The 24565-nt window shown below is 37.6% G+C and overlaps 1 protein-coding gene across 4 annotated transcripts; it reads right to left on the bottom strand.

Moving 5' to 3' along the window:
* On the bottom strand, window positions 1-23352 carry lztfl1 (leucine zipper transcription factor-like 1). Of its 4 annotated transcripts, XM_053611002.1 has the most exons (11): window positions 23162-23350; window positions 22995-23054; window positions 21461-21585; window positions 19489-19683; window positions 11089-11146; window positions 10558-10629; window positions 10348-10413; window positions 8198-8275; window positions 7038-7214; window positions 5176-5279; window positions 1-3693 (listed from the first exon to the last, which is right to left on the bottom strand). In XM_053611002.1, the coding sequence occupies exons 2-11, from the start codon at window positions 22995-22997 to the stop codon at window positions 3675-3677; spliced, it is 897 nt and encodes a 298-aa protein (XP_053466977.1). In that variant the 5' UTR covers window positions 22998-23054; window positions 23162-23350; the 3' UTR covers window positions 1-3674. The 4 variants fall into 4 exon arrangements, with proteins under 4 accessions (XP_053466977.1, XP_053466978.1, XP_053466976.1 ...); XM_053611003.1 differs by having other exon boundaries at window positions 19489-19739; window positions 22995-23352; XM_053611001.1 differs by lacking the exons at window positions 22995-23054; window positions 23162-23350 and having other exon boundaries at window positions 21461-21800.
* Between the last annotated feature and the right edge of the window lie 1213 nt (window positions 23353-24565).

Raw genomic sequence — 24565 nt, 5'->3', positions numbered from 1 at the left:
TGGTAGTGGTGGTTTTGAGGTTAAGGCTCTGGGTTACTGATCGGAAGGTCGGGGGTTCAAGCCCCAGCACTGCCAGGCTGCCACTGTTGGACCCTTGAGCAATGCCCTTAACCCTCTCTGTTCCAGGGGTGCTCTATCATGGCTGACCCTGCGCTCTGACCCCAGCTTCCTAACATGCTGGGATATGTGAAGAAAACAATTTCACTGTGCTGTAATGTATGTGTGACCAATAAAGACTCATTATCAATTAGATGCAGGCAGCTACAGGAAGACAGTGGAGGGAGATGAAGAGGGGTGTGACATGGGTTCTTTTGGACTGGTTGAAGATGAGGCATGCTGCTGCATTCTGAATCATTTAAAGGGGTTTGATGGAGCTGGCTGGGAGGTCCAAGAGTGGTGCATTGCAGTAGTCCAGTTTTGAGATGACAAGAGCCTGGACTAGTAGCTGTGCAGTTTACACAGTATGAAAGGGCCCTCACACCCGGATGCAGGTTGGGTCTGCTCTGTCAGGGGTACTCCGTTCCATTTTTTAAGCACTTTTTAGCATTTATATGTTGTTAGGAGCGTATCATGATGTAAAACATGTAATTTCCTGTTGCCAGCAGGTGGCACTATGACTATAACTGAACATTGGCATGTAGATGTCTTCAGGCCGGGACTTTTATCAAACATGTGAAGTTTGGAGCAGGTTGGACATTCTATGTTTGAGTTATAACAACTTCCTTTTTCATGGTGAAATATTGAAATTTGTGAGACCGCCACGCCCACGCCGTGCTGCGAAAACTCAAAAGCTTCACAATTTAGCATCGTCTATGGCTTTAGATGAGACTGACCAAACATGATGCCGATCTGATGAAATCTCCTGGAGGAGTTCGTTAAAATACGAGGCCGGGAAATGGCAAAAAATGGAGAAAAATTTAAGAGAAAAATCAAAATGGCTGACTTCCATTGAGTTTAGGGCATGGGTTCAAGAGACGTTTTTGTACGTATTGGCATCTTACCCATGTTTACGGAACTTCGTACATGTAGGTGAAACGTAGCGCGAGGCGCACATTGGTGAAATTTTGTAGGTGGCACTAAACATGGTTGCAAACATCATAATGAAGAAACGTTCTGGGGATTTTACATTAATAGGGTTCTTGTTGGTTTTTTTTTTTTTTTTTTTTAGAATTTTTTTACAAAAATATATTCTGGCTAGTCCCCAATGAAGTGTGGATGCAGGAAGCAATTTAAAGTCATTTTCTTCCTTTCTTCTAGGTGGATAAATGTGGTGTACAAAACTACAATTAAAAGCATGTAAAATAATCTGTAATTAGAGTCCACAATAAACCTATGACTACAGAAGGAAAAAAATTAAATAAAAAATTGGTAAGAAAGACATGCTGATGTGCAGTATTCTACAGTTACACAAACCATCCCAGATGAATACAGAAAGCAAGAACAAAATCGCTCAGAATGTGGATATTATCTAAACCTATCTTAATTCAGAGCCTATTGGCACTGAACATTTATCATTGTTCCTAATGCTGTGCTGAGCGCACAAGACAAGATTATATACTTAGAGAAAAAATTATGTTAAAATTTTTTTTTGTTAAAAATTAACAAAGTGGGATATTTAAGTGGAAAACAAAAACACTCAGTGCAATTTAGAAGATAAACTGCACACATTCAATAATTTCATATGAAATGGAATATACAGTGCCCTCCACTAATATTGGCACCCTTGATAAATAAGGCTGTGAAAAACTTTGTTTAAACTTTTGATATTTTGTTAAGGAAAATTCACAAAAATACCTTGCTCTCATGGATATCACACAATTGCAAACACAGGTTTATCAATTCCTACGAATTCTTATGAGAAATATATTTGAAGTATATTCCCACTGATATTTTATATTTTTAGTACACTTGGGTGACTAGGAACAAGAAACCAACCACCATGACTTCCTGTTTGACAGGGGTATAAATATGAGGCAACACAGGCCAAACTGCCGAACTCATTCATAACAGTGGGTAAGACCAAGGAATATAGCTGTGATGTGCAGCAAAAGGTTGTTGAGCGTCACAAAATGGGAAGTGTCTATAAGAAAATAGCACCAGCATTGAAAATGCCCATTTCCACCATCAGGGCAATAATTAAGAAGTTCCAGTCAACTGGAAATGTTATGAATCAACCTGGAAGAGGACGTGTGTCTATATCGTCTCAACGCACTGTGAAGAGGATGGTTCGAGTGGACAAAAAAATCTCCAAGGATCACAGCTGGAGAACTGCAGAAGTTCGTTGCATATTGGGGTCACAGAAAGTCTCCAAAACTACAATCCGAAGTCACCTACATCACAAGTTGTGTGGAAGGTTTCAAGAAAAAAAAAAAAAAAAAAGCCTCTACTCTCATCCAAAAACAAACTCGAGCGTCTTCAGTTTGCCGACACTACTGGAACTTCAATTTGGATCAATGGGTTCTATGATGAAGAGTTCTATGACCGGGTTCTATGGTCAGGTGGTTTTGGAGCGCACAGAGAGGTAGCCATATGGAAAAGTACCTCATGCCCACAGTTAAATATGGTGGTGGATCTTTAATGTTTTGGGGCTGTTTTTGTGCCAGAGGACCTGGACATTTTCTTAAGATACATGGCATCATGGACTCAAATATGAATGAATGAAATTCTTTTTTTCCCCCCCACATATCCCAGCATGTCAGGAAGCTGGGGTCAGAGCACAGTATCAACCATGATACAGTGCCCCTGGAGCAGACAGGGCTAAGGGCCTTGCTCAAGGGCCCAACAGTGGCAGCTTGGCAGCAGTGTTAGGGCTTGAACCCCTGACCTTCTGATCAGTAACCCAGAGACTTAACCATCAAGCCACCACTGTACCATTTAATATCAACAGATATTAAATGAAAACCTGACTGCCTCTGCCAGAAAGCTTAAAATGGACAATGATACAAAACATACATCAAAATCAACATAAAAATGGTTTACTGACCACAAAATCAAGGTCCTGCCATGGCCATCCCAGTCCCTTGACCTGAAACCCATAGAAAAACTTAGCAGACGCTCCTCTCCACACCAGCATGGACCGCAGAATTTGAAGGATCTGGAGAGATTCTGTATGGAGTGATGGTCTCAGATCCCTCGCCATGTATTCTCCAACCTCATCAGGCATTATAGGAGAAGACTCAGATGTATCTTGGCAAAGGGAGGTAGCACAAAGTACTGACTAAAAGGGTGCCAAAAATTGTTGCACACCTATATTTAACAAAGATGTGTGTGTTTTTTTTTAATAAACCTGTGTTTTGTTTGCAATTGTTTCATATCCATGAGAGTATTTTTGTTAATTTTTTTTAACAAAAGATCAAAAGGTTAAACAAAGAATTTTTCATAGCTGCCTTTGCTCATATTTACCAAGGGTGATAATATTAGTGGAGGGCACTGTAGGATACACAGATACAACAAACATCCCTAAGCACAGCAACAGTTTTATTCAAATGGGTAGCTCTTGTTAAAGAGAAACTTGGGAATAGCAATGACTATTAAAAAAAACTCTTTTTTTTTGTCTTTCTTTTGTTTCATTTTTTGGTCCCTTGCAATGTTTGGAGTGTTGAGGCCAAAACTGACTTCAGCTTCTTTTGCCCATAAAACCCCTTAAGACAAGCCATTTTCTATGGTCCAGGACTTCACTCATCAGACTCGTATCTGTGGAAAAAACACAGAGGAACAAGGTTTATCTGATTAAAATTGGGATTTCAATTTACAGTTTAGGATTTTTCTAGGTCTAACAACCCTGATTATAAAAAGAACAGAACAAAATGCAGGCATGAGAGACAAAGTTGCACAGGTAAATGTTTTTGCAGCTCTATCACCTAATTCACCTTGAAATTGCCATCAGTTGTGCTGGAAGAGGAAACCACTAACCTTTAAGGCTTACAGATGAACGGAACATTCCATTTTTCAAACTCAACTGAGACCACAACACTCCCTTCCCTATCATGAAGGTTTCTGCCATCACCAGACTTGTACAACCATTTTTTTTTAAATGAATGATTAAAATTGACTAATGATTTAATTGACCAGAACAGATAATTTTTTTACACAAATATAATCATGTAGGAACAATTACATTGTTATATATTGCAATGTTGAACAAGCCTAGCCAGCACTGTGTGTTTTTCCAGCACTACATTTGCATAAAGTGCATTTGAACAATACAAACTCAGGATTTTGGACAGGACACCAGTAATTGGGTGACGCTAAATTCTCATGCAGAAAAGTTGCAAATTTTCTTTGCATAACGTTAATAATGGAGATGTTAAGATTGCTCCAGGTGTAGCCGGGTGCATAATGCAATCCAATTCCGGGAGACTAAAAGACAGTTCTTGAATTCTTGTTCCAATCTTCAGCAAAGTCGCTCAGTCATATGTTCTGTGTGCACAGATTTCCTGTAGTACAAGTACTAACATAACAAATAAAATGAACACAAAAGGGAGCGTTCCCAAGAGGAGTGAACAAAGATGTCTGCCACAGAGGGCGCCATATATGTTTAATTGTTGCACACCTATATTTAACAAAGGGGTTTTTTTGTTTTGTTTTTTAATAAACCTGTGTTTTGTATGCAATTGTTTGATATCCACGAAAGCAGAGTATTTCTGTAAAAAAATTCTTTTAACAAAAAGAGCAAAAGGTTAAACAATAAAGACAATTTTTCACAGCCTACTTTGCTCTTATTTACAGAGGGTGCCAATATTAGTGAAGGACAATGTATATATATATATATATATATATATATATATATATATATATATATATATATATATATATATATATATATAATATAAAAACACAACTGTTTGTCCTATATAACAGGTGTGTTAATGTACAGTTTTCGTCTGAAGTGTATATTTGTAACAGTCTGGATTTTATTTTAAATAAAGAAAAAAATGTTTCTGAAACTTTGGGCTTCCTCCCATCCGATTACTTTAAAAAAATAAATAAATAATCGGCTGATTAATCATTTATGAAAATAATTGTTAGTTGTAGGTCTAACCCCAAAGCAAAATGTCTTCAGTGTATAGCAAAAACAAAAAACTTGGCCTTGCTGTTCCAATACTTTCAGAGGGAACTGTTTATTTAGGCACACTGATTATTTAAATATATATTAAATATTAAAGTAGGCCTGACCTTTGTAATCTTTTCCTGAGCTCCTTAATCTGGTCATTCTTCTTACTCAGAATCTCTTTCATGTTCCGATATGCAGCTGTCTGTTGAAACTTCTTATCTAGTTCCTAAATAAATACACACAAATATTTTGTGAAAAAAAAAAAATAAATAAAAAATTGATGTCCAAAAGTACGAGTAATACAGTTTAAAATCATGTGGGCTTTTTTCCATGAAATTAGCTGGAGTTGACCCTGTAGTGTAAAATGATGAAGCAAGTTGAATTTAAAATTTTGTTATATATTATAAATGCACAGTGTTAATTTATGATTAATCAGAAACATAATTCAAGAGTAAAACCTGGTCTTTGTATCCTATATCTAATGAGGTGGAGAATTTGTAATAATGCTAACAATAGTTCCTCAAAATACTAACAATGGACCTCATTTATCAAGCTGCATACAAATGAATGTATTAATACACCATTTCACAAGTGCTTACATAAATATTCATGAAAATCCTGTAAATTCAGAAAAACTTATGTATCCTACCCCTGTGTGTAAATTTATATATTTCCGTAAAGCTGTTTTGGGACAATGTCCATGGTTAAAAGCACTATAAAAATAAAACAGAATTGAATTTAATTAAATTTACACATGTGCACATTATACATATATGCATATGTGCCACTGCTACGCAAACAGCATCGTTCACATACTCGTTTGCGTATCTAATGTACATCTGGAGGATTAAACGCATCTGCTAGATGACACATCTGAGCCCAAACATCTCTGTCCATCTGGTTTCCAAGTAAAACTGTAATGTTTAGCATTTCATGCACAGCAACATTAAACACACTATGTTTCCAAATTTAACTTAAACTTTTCTAGAGTGGGCACAATCATTGTTATTGGGCTGCATCTCAAATTGAAAACCCTCACTTTACATTCAATAGTATTTGCTAATCTAGAAAATTCAGAAAACTAGTCTGCAAAACAGACCTTCCAGTAGGTACATTTATTATTATTTTTTAATTCATACTGTAATAGGGAAACCATTAGTGCTCATGGTTTAAAATAGTACATGTGATTTGAGACACAACACAGTGTCACATGGTGCTATACTGCCTCTACTATTTATGTTGGTATGGCACCATTTGGGCATCTTGCATTAATTTCTGAGTGTGTGCACAAGCAACATGTCAGTCGACTGCAGGATACACGTGGCAGCCATCTTGCGTACACAGAGTTAACAGCAAGCACAAATCAGCATTAAAAATACTGACTAATGTATATTTTGATTGATCTACTTGAAACCATATAATTTGCATGGATTACTGCACTTTTACATATGGAATATACTATTCGGTTTAAATGGCTTATTTTGTATTACACTTACAGCATTTAGCAGATGCCCTTATCCAGAGGGACTTACAGAAATGCTTTGTAGTCTCTATCAAAAACACATCATCATGCTAGTTCACTAGGTCAGTTAATAATTTTGTGACAACCAGTCGTTTATATTTATATTATTGGCATTAATAAATGCATGTGAAAAACAAAGAAAGTGTGCAAACACAAAACCATAAATTAAGACAAATAAAATGAATCATTAAATTATGACAAAAAAAATTCCACCATAAACGGAGGACAGCTATTCCGATAATCTTGCAAATCCAGCAGAAAATTTTCTTTCAGTTTGGCTTATGCAAACATTTACATACAGCTTTACTAAAAGACTGATAAATGAGGACCAATCTTAGTATTATTAACTGTGCATGGCAATAATAGAAATGCTAACAATGCTTTGAAATATTGATAAGTTGTAATGTGCAACATAGCATTATGAGCTGTGCACTGAACCTGAGGAGCATTCAGAATCAATACCTTCTCAGCAAGGGCGAGCTGATCTTGAACCCGGAGCAGCTCATGTTTAGCTGACACCAGGCTATCCTGTAGCTCCTTCTGTGATGAAGTACTGGCGCTGAGAGTCTTCTCAAAATCGATCTGCATGGCTGCCACAGTGCCCTCCAGTTTAGAGATCTCCTCAGCATGCGTGGCGTGCTGAAGGACAACCAAAACATGCCTAAAATTTGTTGTGTTTTATTAAGCTTGGCAATCTAATTCGTCTACAGAACTCCAAGTTCTGTACTTGCTGACGGAGCAAACAAAAGACAATAAAAGAAATAATAAGAAAATCAGTGCAGCAACCAAAAATGTTGTATGCATTAATTGTGAATTTGGCTCTGTCCACACTGCAGATTAATACAACAGTTGTATTAAAACCCAGATCTTCTCACCTAATTATAATCATTCAATCAAAGCGGCAAAATAAAGTTTGTTTGGGCAAGTGTGGTTGTAGAGGCTGCGGAGAAAGGTATAGCCAGCTCCATCAAACCCCTTCAGATGATTCAGAATGCAGTAACACGCCTCGTCTTCAGCCAGCCCAAAAGGACCCATGTCACAGCCCTCTTCATTTCCCTCCACTGGCTTCCTGTAGCCGCCCGAATCAAATTCAAGACCTTGATGCTCATTTACAAAACCTTGTCTGGAACAGCGCCCCCTACCTCAACAGTCTCCTGAAGGCTTACGTTCCCTCACGCAATCTGTGATCGATTAACGACCGATGCTTAGTAGTTCCTGCTCAGTGTGGCTCAAGGTCCCTTTCCAGAACCTTCACACTAACTGTCCCTCAGTGGCGGAATGAACTTCCAACCTCAATCTGGACCGCAGAATCTCTCACCATCTTCAAAAAACAGCTAAAGACCCACCTCTTCCATGACTACTTATCTGACCCCTAAAACACCAACCCCACATTATCCTTTTTATAAAAAATAAATAAATAAATTACTCTGGCACTTACACCTCAACTCTGCACACTTTGCTTTTCTAGAACTCAATTAAAAGATCTTGTATGGTAGAACTACTTGTATTGTTCTCAGCTTGATATATCGCTTTGCTTGTATTTCCTCATTTGTAAGTCGCTTTGGATAAAAGCTTCTGTTAAATGAATAAATGTAAATGTATAAATGTAGGTACAGACATACCTGCTGATCTCCTTGGATTTTTTGAAGATCATTCAGGGCCCTCTCAGCCTCGCACTTTTCATCTAGAGCACTCATGGCCTACAACACAACAGCAGCAGTTAAACACAACTCTATATATAATGACTGAATTTACTTCTACAGGCAGTAAGTTCAAATTCTTCCAGTGGCCCATATATTTCTTCCCTAAAATGATCTGCATGTATATATTTCCAAGAACATAATGTCCATCACAGAGGCATTTATAGAGCTTTATGGATCCCCCAGAGGCCTCACTTGTTTTGTTTTTTTCATATCTAATATGTCCTAAGATGTTTTCACATTGGTGTAATCATGGCAAACACTCATGAGTGAAAATCAGGATTAGCTGATGTCTAAGACCAACAATTCATTTGGTTTCTGTAAAAACTGATGTTACTAGAGTAAAGGTACAGTAAATCGCTTTATTTTCTATAATAAAGCTGAAATAGTACAATTGCCTACATATTATCTGAAAAAAATACTGTTCTTCCTTCCTAAGGCCACATATTTACCTATAACCTGGTTTTAAATGTAGACTACCTGCTGTCTTGCCTGACTGCCATCAACCATCCCAGCGGGGCTGGTGTCATTTGAAAGCTACTGAAAGGCTCTTTGTAACATAGTGGGTGTGATCCAGTGATAGAGTCATTTTTATTTTGGTAATGGCGGAGATAGGCACACCATGAAAGATCACATGACAAGTGTGCAGGTATACAAGTGTTCCTAATAAAATGGATGGTGAGTGTACTTTTGGTCCCTTAGGTGGAGACCACACATTGAAAGTATTGTAATTCCTACACTGGTCACCCAATTTGGATGTAAATACCCTCAATTTAAAGCTGAAGTCTGCACTTCAGAGAGAGAGAGAGTATTGGAATGGCAAGGCCAATTCTTGTTTTTGCTATACACTGAAAAAATTTGGAGGACCAGTTTTGGGGTGGGTAAACGGGAGTCACTAAAGATAATATAAAATTGTCAGACACAAAGTCCGGTAAAAAAATATTAACACAAAGCAGACATACATTAGACAAAGTACGCTTGCAACTGCTGTGCAAATACTTATACTAATATATATATATATATATATATATACACGTACACACACACAAATTCCATAATTCAACAAGTCCATAAGTACTTGATTGTGACAATTTTTCGAACTTTGCCTCTGTACACCACCACAATGTATTTAAAATTAAGAAGCCAATATGTGATTGAAGTGTAGACTTCCCGCTTTAATCAAAGCTGTTTAACAAAAATATTGCATTAACCACTTAACAATTACAGCCATTTTTACATAGCCCCACCATTTTCACAGGCACAAAAGTAATCGGACAAGTGACTGATAAGCAGTTTCATGGCCATGTCTGTCCTGTTTTCTCATTATTTCACGAAAACTAAGGAGATAAATGGTCTGGAGTTGATTCCAAGTGTTAAATTTGCATTTTTCAGCTGTTCATAAATTAAATAATAAACGACTGTCATTTTTAATACTTGGTTGTAAACCCACAATACCATCACCTTGTTTGACTGTTGGCATGTTCTTATTATTCTCCATTTGAAGATAATGGCTCTCTCTGTGGTTCGTTGGAGTCCCAGAGCCTTAGAAATGGCTTTGTAACCCTTTCCAGACTGATATATTTCAATAACTTACTTTCTCCTAACTTCCAGAATTTCTTTTTGACAGTGACATAGTGTGCTGCTTGGTGAGACGTTTTACCCTACTTCACATTGCTGGAAAGGCTTTATTTAAGTCATGTTTAGATTCAGCAGGGCTGGCAGTAATTAAGCCTGGGCGTGTCTAGTCTAATTATACCAAATAATCAATTCAATTTGGTTAACTGGTTGATTAACTAACAAAGGGGCAATTACCTTTTGACACAGACCCAGCTGATGTTGGAAAACATTTTTCCTTCCACAAATGAAATTATCATAATTTGAGAACTGCATGTGTTTACTCAGGTTTTTAACTTGTATTAAACTTTGTTTGAAGTTCTGAAACAATTATGGGTGACAAATATGCAAAAATACAAGAAAACAGGGCAAATACTTTTTCACAGCACTGTATGCAGGAGACTCAGGATACACATCTTGACTTATAAACTCAAAGGCTCATTTCAATCAACATTTACCTGACTTTCCAATGTTCGAAGTCTAGCTCTCAGTTTATCATTCTCTTCTTGTAGTCTGGAAATTTCCTGGTAAACAAAAACAGGAACCATAATCAACAGAGACATATGCATTTGATCTGACTTCATCACCATACAGAAGGAATTTAACAGACATGTGTGTTAAAATAAAATATAAGATTCTATATGTATTAAGATGAGGAAAATCATTACCATGTTGAGCAGTTCTGACACTCCTCCCTCATTCAGTGGGGTTAGCCTGGGTTTGCTGGATTCCTGATTCACCTTTAAAAAGAAAAAAAAGTTCAACCCTGTGGACAACCTTCATGTATGTATATATATATATATATATATATATATATATATATATATATATATATATATATATATATATATATATATATATATATATGTGTATGTATGTATGTATGTATATGACACTGTATGTACATAGTTTAACATAAAGAGTGTACTGCATCCTTAAGCACATTCTAACAACTGTCTTGCTTAGATTTTGGGAGGTAATAGTTAATAATATGAAATTAATATGAAATATTTTGTGAACAAATGAGAACCCCATGAATTATTACTGTATGTCATTAGTACCTTCAGATTCATGAATAAAAACAAAGACTGTATAGTGAAAATAAATTAATTAATTAAGTGCTAATGATTATATAAGTGTTGATACCCACTGAGCACAATCAAATCTATATTTTAAATTGTGGACTCAAAAGCACCAACCTTGCTGTTAGATTTAAAATCAGTCTTTTCAAATGCTGCTACTTGTTCCAGTAATTCTCTGTGGAAGGTAAAAAGAGAGGGAAGATCACAGGTGAAAGTGAGTCAAGAGAGAAAGGAAAGAGTCAAGTTGAGGAAATGAGATTTGACTTCATACATTATTACATGTATATCCCATGGATGGCTACAACTCACTTTTTTTTCGTGACATTTTATTTGACTTTATAAACCAAAATCAGGTACATTTATATACCCTCAGAACATGTATGCCAAAATAAAAGCAGATCCATAAACCATTTCCTACACATACAACATACATTTTCTCTATCTATATTGGTTAATGTTTAAGAAGTTCAAGCAATCTTTTTGTCTGATCTTGTTTGAATTGTGATTTTAGCCTTGCTAATTAAAGTAGTGGATCGTTCAAGTTCTATGTCTATGAAACAGGATAATCAACAGATAGATGTTTTGCCAGACTTTTAGCTGAAAACGTTGAGAAAACAATAGCAAGCTTTCTATGTTGCTGTTAAGCCTGAAAAAGAACTTTTCTTTAAATGTTTTGAAAACATACTTTTTCGAGCTCGTCCTAGGCCGTTTGTCAGATTTGCATGAAAGTTGGCATGCATCATCTAGATGCACATACAACAAAAAGCTGTTCACAGAATTTTGATAAGCCATACCATTTTCAAATGGCGCTTCAATGAATTTGATGAACGCGCAAAATTGAACTTCAGACTGTATCTCCGCAATGCTTTGAGGGATTGTGATGAAACTTGGTGTCATTGTCATTAGGCTCTGAGATTACCTGCAGAGTTTTGTCACACTGACCCATGCTGGTTAGGAGATAGCAAAAATGGCTTTTTTCGCTTATAACTCTTGAACGCTTTCCCACATGATAACCATCGTGCCCAGATGCTACCTGAGCAATTTCAGAACAGCACCACATACTGGACAAAATGTCTAATAAGTGGCTATTTTTATTTATTTTTTAAATAAATGTTTTGTTAAGATTCAAAGTTTACATTTTCCAACTCCTCATACACTGTTAATCGGATTCTAACCAAAAACCTTTTTCTGCTCATGGTGCCAATAATTGGCTTGACCCTGGTACTGCTGTATATTTATAATGTATTACATATCGATACATGCATTTGACACATTTCAGTCAATCATAATTACTACAGAACTCTTAACTAGGGTTAATTAAATAACAGGTCACTAACTGCAATATAACATTACTGATAGTTTCAGACATGATCTATCACAGCATGAGAATATGATCAAGTGTTTATGCCAAACAAATAAGACCCCCATACTAACACAAGGTGATGGTATTTTGTACATTTTATCTTATACATATTTTTTTATAACTATATGCTTTACCTGCATTTCAAGCAGTGATTTGTTCAACTGCAACCAGACAAATTAAAAATATAGCTGCAAGCAGCTACTGTGGGGCCAAGCATTACATAGCACCACCTTATGGTGAAATGATAATATTTTGTCCTTCCTCAAGACATGGCCCTCAACACAGCTGTGAAATTTTATGTCGATACAACAAAGCACGGCAGAGATATGGCCTCGCATCCTTTCGCAGTCAATGCCTACCAGATTATAAAGTAAGTAATAAGTAATATGACTAATATAAGTACTATGACTTCAATTCTCACACATGCATTCTCCAAGGAATCACATGAAAAACGAATGATTGCTTTGGATCAAGTTGTTGAAGAGTTATGACACTCATGCCACTTTAGTGCGGCATGAATTGAATTTCATTGGGCTGCCTCAAGACAAGGTGCATAACTAAATTACTAAGTTTTAATTTTGGAACACTAAACTATTGCCGAGATATGACCTTACATCTTTTTTGGTGTCTTCACTGTCAAGTTTGGTAGTGCACCATGATAAAATAATTTGTCCTATCAAAAATCTTTAGTGTTTTATGTCAGAAAAGTCGTTTGTAGATGCTACTTGAAAAAAAATTTTAATCGAATGAACGGGCTAGGAAGGGAACAATAAAGTACATTTTTCAAAAATTTTAAAATGGCTGAAAATCCTATACAGTTGTAAATGATGTCATTGGGTGCAATGAACTTGGCATGACTCAATGTTCAAGGTAGATTTATGCCAATACCCTTTGAACCGTTTGGTGTAAAGATGAATTTTTTTCCCCACATGAATCCTTGGGTCATGCCAAGTTCATTGCACCCAATGACATCACTTTCAACTGCATAGGATTTTCAGCCATTTTGAATTTTCTGAGCGATGGATTTTTTCAGTCTCTTCCTACATCATTCAATCGATTAAGAAAACTAAAATTAAACTATTATGCTAAGAAATTAGCATAGCAATGTACTTTGATCATTGACCAAATGGAAGCGCTAGAAGCCTTGATGGACCAAAATGGTGAAATGAGCATTGGCATCATCACCAATCACTGTGAAAAAGTCACAACTTTATTCCATACAGCTGTAAGGACTGCCACAGACTTGCATGGCAAAAGAATAATAATAAATATGCTGAACCAAAGTCATCTGTGGTCTATGACTACCATCCAGTGGTCAACTGTTCTACCATATTCATGAAATAATATTTCACCTTTGTGAAAAACACGAATTTCAAAAGGACTAATATATACGAAGCTGTATTAGGCTCGAGTTGCATGCATGCTGTTTATCAACATAGTAATTGACTGAAATGTTTGTAGTATTTGTAAACTCTACAATTTTGGTAGAGCTGGACTACTGTTGACTCTCTACTTTGAAAGTTAATTGTGTTTTAATATTCTAACAGGAAAGGACTGGATCACCGTCTGATCAATCCATCTCTCCACCATAATTGCAGATAATAAAAATAATCCTAGTTTCTTATTTAATACTGTAGCAAAATTAACTAGGAATAACACCACAACAGAAACATGCACACAATTATATAGCAGGGTTAGTCTTTTAACTAACCCAATAACATCAGATCAACTATTAGAATGTTTTACTCCACTTCAAGAGACTGAGCTAATTTCACTAATTTCTTTATCAAAATCATCAACTTGTATACTAGATCCCTTACCTACATGTTTCTTTAAACAGATTATTCCAGAAGTAATCAAATTCCTTCTAAAAATACTTCCCTTAGCACTGGCTATGTACCTAAATCATTTAAACTAGCAATTATCAACGCACATTAAAAAACCTGATCTCGACCCCCATCAATTGTCCAACTATAGACCAATATCAAATCTCCCTTTTATATCCAAGATCTTGAAAAAGTTTGTAGCACAGCAACTATGCTCGAACCTACATAGGAATAACATTCATGAACTGTACCAGTCAGGATTTAGGCCTCATCATAGCACAGAGACAGCACTGGTTAAAGTGGTTCAAACATTACAAGCATAAATGTACCTTGAACTTCGACCCAGTAGTGAGGGGTAGAGCCAAAAATTGGTGCAAAGCCCAGTGTGCCATATTTCACAACTTTGTATTATATAGTCCTATGGGCTACGGTCCCCTCCGGAGAAAACCCCCCGAAACAAACAACAACTGAAAGAGGCTGCTGTAAAAGCCTGGAAGAGCATCACAAAAGAAGGAATCAAAATTTGGTGATCTCAATGAGTTGCAGGTTTGATGCAGTTATTGCAAGCAAAGGATATATAACCATATATTAATTGTTATTTAATTCACTTCAAGACGACTTCTGTTCCTATACTTTTGCTCACTTAACTCAGATGGTCTGATACAAAAAAGTCATATGTTTTATGTTGTTAAACACATCTACATGTAAGTAGCAAGAAATTAAAGCTGAAAACCTAAACTCTCATCTCATATCCATCTTTTGATCTCAAACCCAAATGTATAGCACAGACAAATTAATTGGCCTTGTCGTTCCAATAGTTCCAGAGGGGACTGTAGGTGTGATGGCCCACAGACCAGGTCCACATACTTCAGTCTGTGTCATGTAACCAGTAACTGCAACAGTCAACATGAAATGTACTGTAGATCATTTCTTTCTGCAGTCAAATAAAATAGTTTTATTAAACTGTATAGGGTTGGGTTTTTTTGTTTTTTTTTTACTGTTTATAAACATTTAAAATCTGAGACCCTTTTAAAGTGCAAGATCTCATTCAGCTAGTAGTATCAAAAATAAACAAGAAATAAACATAGCATGTAAGAGTCTAACAGGTCATTTATTTTATCATGCAACCACTGAGCACATTTACAGTTTTAACGGTAAGGACTTAAGATGAACTTTCCATGTCATGTTGTTTTCACAGTTTTGAGGTTTTGCTGTGATCGTTGAGATGAACAAAGTGAAGTTCCTGTACATATATTTACCGTAACTGTGGTTTCCATGGCAATGTTGTATAGAACAGAGGAAACACAGATTAAAGAAAATAAAGCAGCAAACACCCATATTCTGTTGTGTGTGTGGCCAATGGCCTTCTCTTTTTCAGCAGCTTAGGATCACACTTCTCACTATGGCTTATCTAAACACACACAGGCAGGGAAAACACCCTTCACTTTAGGCTCTATGTGCTGCTATCATTTCAAACCACAAAGCAACACTGCTGTCTTCCTGTATATCTTAAGGGGGGTAATACCCAAAAATGACAATTCTGCCATCAATTACTCACCCTCATGACCTGCGTGAAGTTGCCCCCCACCCACCGCAAAACGTCGGAAAATAGTCTCAATTGTTTGTGCTGGCTTGTGCCGTATAAAATTTCATTTGTGCTGCTTCGGTTTTGGAGCTATTAAAAGAATACTTAAAGGTCATTCTGAGGTCACTCAGCCCCCAAACACACACTCCAAATTCACTCCAAATAGTCACAATCGTTTGTGCTCCGTTTGTGCCCAAAAAGATAAGAATGTATGTGCCCCATCGTGATTTATTGTTTTTTGTGTATATATTATATATATATATATATATATATATATATATATATATATAAAAATATAGCACTAAATAGTTTTAGATCTTCAAATGAAATACAACATAAAACAAAGACAACCTGAGTAAACACATAATATATTTATTTATTTATTTATTTATTTTATTGAGGGGAAAAAAAAACAAAACTTATCCAACACCCGTCACCAATGTGAAAAACTAATTGCCCCCTTCAACTTAAAATCTGTTTGTGCAGCAATAACTGCAACCAAATGCTTCTGATAACTGGAGATCATTCTTTCACTTACTTCTAGGACTAGGACTTACTCCTATCTTTGGATCATTGTCGCTGCATAATCCAGTTGCACTTGAGTTTTAACTTACTGACTGAAGACCGGACATTCTCCTTTAGGATTTTCAGTTAGACAGCAGAATTCATGTTTCACTCGATTATGGGAAGCTGCCCAGGCCCTGAAGCAGCAAAGCATCCCCACACCATCACACTTCCACCACCATGCTTTACCATAGGGATGACGTTCTTTTTGTGGAATTCTGTGTTTGGTTTACGCCAGATGTAACGGGACCCCTGCCTGTAGGTCCTTTGATGTTGTCCTTGGCTCTTTTGTGACTTCCTGGATGAGTCATTACTGTGCTCTTGGAGGAATTTTGGAAGGTCGGCCACTTCTGGGAAGGTTCACTACTGCTCCAAGTTTTTCCATTTGGACATAATGGCTCTCGCTGTGGTTCTTTGGAGTCCCAGAGCCTTTGGAATAGCTTGTAACCCTTCCCAGACTGATGTATTTCAATCACCTTCTTCTTCGTCATTTCTGGAATTTCTTTCAATTTTGGAATAGTGTGTTACTGAGCAAAACATTCTAACCAACTTCATGCTGATGAAAAAGTTCTATTTAAGTGTTGATTTGATTGAACAGCGTTTGCAGAAATCAGGCCTGGTTGCATATAATCCAGCTGAACACCATTTTGAATGCAGTTTCATAGATTTGGGGAATTAGTAACTATGGGGATAAATAAATTTTACACATGCCCAGTTGGATAGCATTTTTGCTTCAATAAATAACTATCATTTAAAAACTGTCTTTTGTGTTTACTTAGGTTGCCTTTGTTATATCTTAGATTTTGTTTTAATTTCCGAAACAATTTAGTATGAGATACATAAAAACAGAAGAAATCAGAATGGGGCCAATACTTTTTTTTCCACAGCCCTGTATTTTTCAAGTCTTCTGTGGGAAACAAGTAATTATAAAAATTTTTAAAAAAACCTGGAAAACCTGACTATGTGAATCAAGGGGATGTGTCTGATGTGTCTTGTGTTTTATTTGAAGCCTAGTTTATACTTCTGTGTGAAGAGTATCAGGGGATCATGGGTAAACATGGCATACTGTTAGCACAGTCCTACCATGAGCTAACTATGCAGTGTGCTTTCACTCATTTGCCATGAGTCAGGTGCAAGCTGATTGGTTGGCGGAGAGGTGCGTCCATTTTTAAAGGCACACTACATGTACGTGCGAGGGTACCACTCCAGTGATGGCTGGAACAGTTCAGTACCCTTTGGTACCCAGGTGTGGGGACTCCTGCCAAAGTTATTCTTCCTTCAAATCTGAGTTAGTGTAAACTGTCTTAAATGCTTTTCAACACAATTTTCTTGGCATAACACAACACAGATAAGAAGGGCTACAATTAACGGTTATTTTTTAGTTTTTTGATTAATTAAATAATGCCTTTTTTGTGTTTATTTTAAACAAAATCAGTCTTACAAGTATAAACTTCAAACTAAAACTTTACATTAAGTTTTAGATTAACACAACTGTTTGTCCAGAGATATATATATATAAAAAAGTATGTGCATATGTATATTATATATATTACATACATACATACATACACACACACACACACACACCGATCAGCCATAATATTAAAACCAGTGACAGCTGAATTGAATAACACTGATCATCTCGTTACAGTGGCACCTGTTAAGGGTGGGATATATTAGGCAGCAAGTGAACATTCAGTTCTGGAAGTTCATGTGTTGGAAGCAGGAAACATGGGCACGCATAAGGATCCGAGTGACTCTGACAAGGCTCAAATTGTGATAGCTAGACGACTGGGTCAGAGCATCTCCAAATTAGCAGGTCATGTGAGGTGTTCCCAGTATGCAGTGGTTAGTACCTACCAAAAGGGCTCTAAAGAAGAACAACCAGTGAACTGGCAACAGGGTCATGGACACCCAAGGCTCATTGATGCGCGTGGGTAGTGAAGGCTAGCCCCCCCCGGTCCAATCCCAAAATTGCTGAAAAAGTTAATGCTGGTTATGATAGAAAGGTGTCAGAATACACAGTATTGGGCTGCATAGCCTCAGAAAGTCAGTGTGCTCATGTCCTGCTGGAAAACATTGGGTCCCGGCTTTCACGTGAATGTTACTTTGACACGTACCGCCTACCTAAACATTGTTGCAGACCGAGTACACACCTTCATGGCAACAGTGTTCCCTAATTGCAGTGGCCTTTTTCAGCAGGATAATGTGCCCTACCACACTGCAAACATTGTTCAGGAATGGTTTGAGGAACATCACAAAAAGTTCAAGGTGTTGACTTGGCCTCCAAATTCCCCAGCTCTCAATCCAATTGAGCATCTGTGGTAGGTGCTGGAGAAACAAGACCAATTCATGGAGGCCCCACCTCCCAACTTACAGGACTTAAAGGATCTGCTGCTAATGTGTTGGTGCCACATACCACAGCACAACTTCAGAGGTCGAGTTCATGCCTTGATGGGTCAAAGCCGTTTTGACAGCACAAGGGGGACCTACACAATATTATGCAGGTGGTTGTGGTTGTGTATGTACACAATCCTCCTGCGGTTTCAGAAGCTGGCTCAGCTGATTTTCTATCCATCATCAAACAACATGTACTGATAATTTTTTTGCAGCCTCTAAAGATTTATATCACTGCACTAGAAAAGTTAGAATTTGTCAGGCAACAATAAAGAAACTTTAGCCACCTTTCTGAACCATGTGTTTTCTTCTGGCATTAAATTATTATGTGTGCCCCTTAACTATGGAGTGAGGAAGGTAGTGGCTTTCTTCGAACAAAGAGGGATGGCTCTATGACCCAGTCAAACCTAGTGAGAGTTTTGTTGAAGTTACACTAAAGACAAAGCTTCTAAAGTCTAAATCAAAATGATTCGCAGATTTCAAACTCAAGCTCTCAATTAAAACAATAATGAATACATCTTTTTTGCTGTGATTGTATATTGGTACTTTAATGTGCCTTTATCATAAATCCTTTTTAGATATACTAATGTTTTATGTGTAAAGAACTGTATTGCTATATACAAAGCAATAACAACAACAATTCTAATTTTTTAAAATTAGTATTATACTAATATTTTTTCCCTTTTAAATGCTAATTGAAAAATATATATTTTCATGTTTACTAACAGAGTGCCAGCAAATTCAGAGTCAGTATTTCCTCCAAAATTGGGTCTGTGATGTACCTGCTCTCCAGCTCCGAGATATCGGTCTGCAGTTTCAGGTAGAACTTTTCAGCCTGGGAGAAGAGCTGGCGCAGGAGTAGGACATTGGTGTGGGCGGTGTTAATGAGCTCCATCTCCACCTCTCCATGCACCACCACCTGCAGCCCATCCAGCATATCTGACACCTCATCCACCGTAAATGTCTCCTCAACCAGTCTAGAGGGAGGGGAATTGATAGTGTTGGTTGAGCTAATTTTATTTGTTGAATTCCACTGAGGGAGAGAAAGTGAGAGGATGAGGGACTGGGTGGGTGAGGTAAAATTAAAATTAAAGGAGAGAAAGACTGATTGAGGCAGATAAGGTATATACAGTTCCCTCCACTAATATTGGCACCCTTGGTAAATATGAGCAAAGGAGGCTGTGAAAAACTGTTGTTTAACCTTTTGATCTTTTGTTAAAACAATTCACAAAAATACTCTGCTCTCATGGACATCAAACAATTGCAAACACAACACAGATTTATAAAATGTTTTTTTGCTAAATATAGGTGTGCAACAATTATTGGCACCCTTTTAGTCAATACTTTGTGCTACCTCCCTTTGCCAAGATAACAGCTCTGAGTCTTCTCCTATAACGCCTGATGAGATTGGCAAGGGATCTGAGACCATTCCTCCATACAGAATCTCTCCAGATCCTTCAAACTCTAGTGGACTCTCCTCTTCAGTTCACTCCCACAAGTCAGGGGACTGGGATGGTCATGGTAGAACCTTGATTTTGTGGTCAGTAAACCATTTTTGTGTTGATTTTGATGATGTTGTGGATCATTGTCCTGCTGGAAGATCCAACCACGGCCCATTTGAATCTTTCTGGCAGAGGCAGTCAGGTTTTCATTTAATATCTGTTGATATTTGATAGAGTCCATGATGCCATGTATCCTAACAAAATGTCCAGGTCCTCTGGCAGAAAAACAGCCCAAAAACATTAAAGATCCACCTCCATATTTAACCGTGGGCATGAGGTACCTTTCCATATGGCTACCTCTCTGTGTGCTCCAAAACCACCTCTGGTGTTTATTACCAAAAAGCTGTATTCTGGTTTCATCTGACCATAGAACCCGATCCCATTTGAAGTTCCAGTAGTGTCGGCACACTGAAGACGCTCGAGTTTGTTTTTGGATGAGAGTAGAGGCTTTTTTTCTTGAAACCTTCCAAACAACTTGTGGTGATGTAGGTGACTTCGGATTGTAGTTTTGGAGACTTTCTGACTCCAAGACACAACTAACTTCTGCAGTTCTCCAGCTGTGATCCTTGGAGATTTTTTATCCACTCGAACCGTCCTCTTCACAGTGCAGTGAGCCGAAATAGACACACGTCCAATTCCAGGTTGATTCATAACATTTCCAGTTGACTGGAACTTCTTCATTATTGCCCTGATGGTGGAAATGGGCATTTTCAATGCTTGTGCTATTTTCTTATAGACACTTCCCATTGTGTGAAGCTCAACAACCTTTTGCCACACATCAGTTATATTCCTCGGTCTTACCCAATGTTATGAATGAATATGGGAATTTGGCCTATGTGTTACCTCATATTTATACCCCTGTGAAACAGGAAGTCACGGTTGAACAATTTCCTGTTCCTAGTCACCCAGGTGTACTAAAGATTTTTTTAAAATACACTTAAAATATATTTTTATCATATGAATTCATAGGAGTGCCAATAACTGTTGCACACATATTTAACAAAGTTTTTTTTTTATAAACCTGTTGTGTTTGATATATACAAAAGCAGAGTATTTTCGTGAATTATTTGAACAAAAGATCAAAAGGTTAAACAATAAAAGACAATTTTTCACAACCGTCATTGCTCATATTTACCAAGGGGGCCAATATTAGTGGAGGGCACTCTAAGGTATATAAGGTAGTAAAATGCAGATTATAAACTTGAAGTGAAATGTGATTATAAGGTCTATGAAGTGAAATGTTGCCTCTCACCTGCTGTCTTTGAGTTCCTGAAAGCATGAATCGATGGTCTTGAGACGCAGGAGCCTCTTGGAGCGAGCAAAGCGCATATAGTTTATGACCTCATTCTGGTGATGTTCGTTAAACCCAAAATCAGCCTTAAATATTGGACAGCAGAAATACCAGATTATAATGATGAACAATACACCTAACATGCATATACTCAGCACCCAGTTTATTTAACTCCTACCTTCTATATACACAAACTAGCCAATTATTACATAGACCAGCCATAATGACTGTTGCCAATCATTCGAAAATGCTTAATGTGGTTTAATGTACTAAAACAACAACCAGGGAAAACCATTTGTCTCTCACATTTCTCATCATAAACAGTAACTACTGCTAAGTCAACTGCACCGTAATCCAAGTGTAAGGACAATATTTTTACTTTAAGCATTTTCTCTCCGATAGAAACCCGTTATAAAGAAAACACTTAACGTGGCTTAACGTACTAATTAATAAGGTGTGTACTAAATTTGGTCCTCCAATATCACTGTCTTTGTCCATTAAGCCACGCTAAGAATTTTCTTTAAAGCAGTTTTCTATGAGAACACGCTTACTATGAAACTTTGCTAGTTGAGTTCATATTCTGGACTCATCTGTTTGCATCATCAATAAGGTGCACAGTGAATTTGGTCTTTTAATACCACTGTCTAAATGGACTACATTAAGCAACATTTTTAAAACGCTTAACATAAAAATATTGTCTGTACACTAGGATTACGGTGCCGGTCTTAGCAGTAGATAGTGTTTTAGACAAGAGAAATGTGAGTAAAATGGTTTTCCCAGGTTGTTTTAGTACACTAAGCCACATTAAGCATTTGTGTGTGTGTGTGTGTGTATAGACTGATAGACAAAAACAATCAATTTAATCCAAATTAAACATATAAAACAGTAAAGTGTGCAAACCCTGAAGTGGTCTGAATTAATTAATAATTAATGTGTGATGAATCAGACTTTACAGCTTTTGGTCCTCCAGGTGGATGAAACCCTGGACCCAGATCCATGTCCATATTTCTACAAAGTCTGATTCAGTTCCGTGCGAGTGTAGTTAGTGTACAGGTTAATATGAGACAAACCAGATCTGATGGCTTAATAAACATTAAAAGGATTAAACAACGGAGTCTTCAGTAGAAGACATGCTATTAGAGGCCTATTTACAAACATAGCAAACATAGTAGGACATTTGTGGTCAATAAATAATCTAATGTATATGTAGGTTACTAAAACAGATGTCATCCCACATAATGTAAAGTTTATTAGTTAACTGGAGAACACGGTGCACTGTTCGCTGGAGAAACCACAATGACGTAATAGTGTATATTCTCTATTCCCCTGAAAACTCTCACACTAGCTAGCTCGTCGTTTCCAGCAAGTGCTAAAGCTCGATTCTGTAGGTTACATCACTCGTAACTCTTAGCTAACGATCAAGCCTCGATTATTAGGAGTTTAATACAGTAATTAGTGCGCTCACTAGCCTACCGGGTCTAAGCTAGCTACTTACCATGGCAGCAAGATGAAAATACGACTTTATGCAGGAAAAATACAGACGTCAGAGTGTAAACTAGTGTGACAACATGGGGGACAATAAAGCACTGCACCGTGAATTCTAGTTCATCATTTTCGCACGGTATTTTAGAGAACGCGAATTAACAACGTTATTTATCTTACGTTTCCCTTCAGTCTATTTAAGTTACTCCTGGCAACTGAACAGCGTCACTGCACTACCACCTCACAAACAGCAGGGAGCAGTCAAGCACAACAGGCAGTAGAAAGCGTTGAAGATATACGTGAAGAAGTGATCACGGGCCAATAGTATGACTCGGTGGGTGTTTTTCCGGTTCGTATTTCAATAAATCCCGCCTCTTGCATTTGAGTGTGATAATATATGTTGAACGGACAGACAGAACAGCGCTTTGAACAATGGACATGTTCACAAAGCAGCTATAGAGAAACATATAAAACACAGGATACAGATTTTAAGTGTGTGAATCTATCCTTATTGTGCAAGCCGGTGGTGACGTTGGCAAGGAAAAACTCCCTTAGATGATATGAGGAAGAAACCTTGAAATGAACCAGACTCAGAAGGGAACCCATCCTCATCTGGGTAACAACAGATAGTGTAAAAGGAAAGGAAAGTTCATTATGGTCTTTATATGAATTCTGTTTGTTGAACTAGTCCACTGTTCACCAAGGAGGCCTGAGTGTAAAACTGCATGTGGTCATTGTGGTCCTGGGGCCGTAGTAGCAACCGTAGTCCCAGCAACCACAGCGAGAACGTCCATGTGGAATTGAGGTCCAAAACCATTTCCATGGTACTTCAAGCGGTACCGTCCTAATCAATCTCCAGGCTGTAGCCTCCAGTAGAGCTCCATCCAGAGGTAGGGCATTCGGATGGATCAGGCAGGTCCGGAGAGCAGAAAGAGTCAGGATCACTGACATCTCCATAAAATCATGTGTGGCTCAACAGAAGGAGAGAAAAAGAGAAGGAGAGATTATTAGGTATGCTTACTATCCCGTGATGGATAAGACTGTGTACTTTGAGTAAAAGAAAGTCTACTCATGGTAAGCTTGAGTAAACAAATACATTTTAATCCTAGACTTAAACACTGAGACTGTGTCTGAGTCCCGAACACTAATTGGAAGACTGTTCCATAACTGTGGGGCTCTATAAGCGAAAGCTCTTCCCCCTGCTGTAGCCTTCGCTATTCGAGGTACCGTCAAATAGCCTGCATCTTTTGATCTAAGTAGGCGTGGTGCATCATAAAAGACCTGATGGTCATGTGGCCTTTGTAAGTGATTTCAGCTGAGGACAGGGGTCAGCATGGGCACTCTGACTGGTCTGCGGCTACACAGCCCCATATGCAGCAAGCTGTAATGCAAGCTTTCTATCATACCCAGCATGAACTTTTTCAGCAGTTTGTGCTACAGTATCTGTTCTATGGGTTCCAAACACAGAGGCTAGCCTTTGCTGCCCACGCACATCAAAGAGCCTTGGGCACCCATGTCCCTGTTACCAGTTCATCAGTTGTTCTTCCTTGGACCACTTTTAGTAGGTACTAACCACTGCATATC

Source organism: Ictalurus furcatus, chromosome 23 (assembly GCF_023375685.1).
Source record: "Ictalurus furcatus strain D&B chromosome 23, Billie_1.0, whole genome shotgun sequence".
NCBI classification, from domain to species: Eukaryota; Metazoa; Chordata; class Actinopteri; order Siluriformes; family Ictaluridae; genus Ictalurus; species Ictalurus furcatus.
Note: the sequence above shows the minus strand (reverse complement) of the source record. Positions and strands in the feature narration are given on the sequence as shown.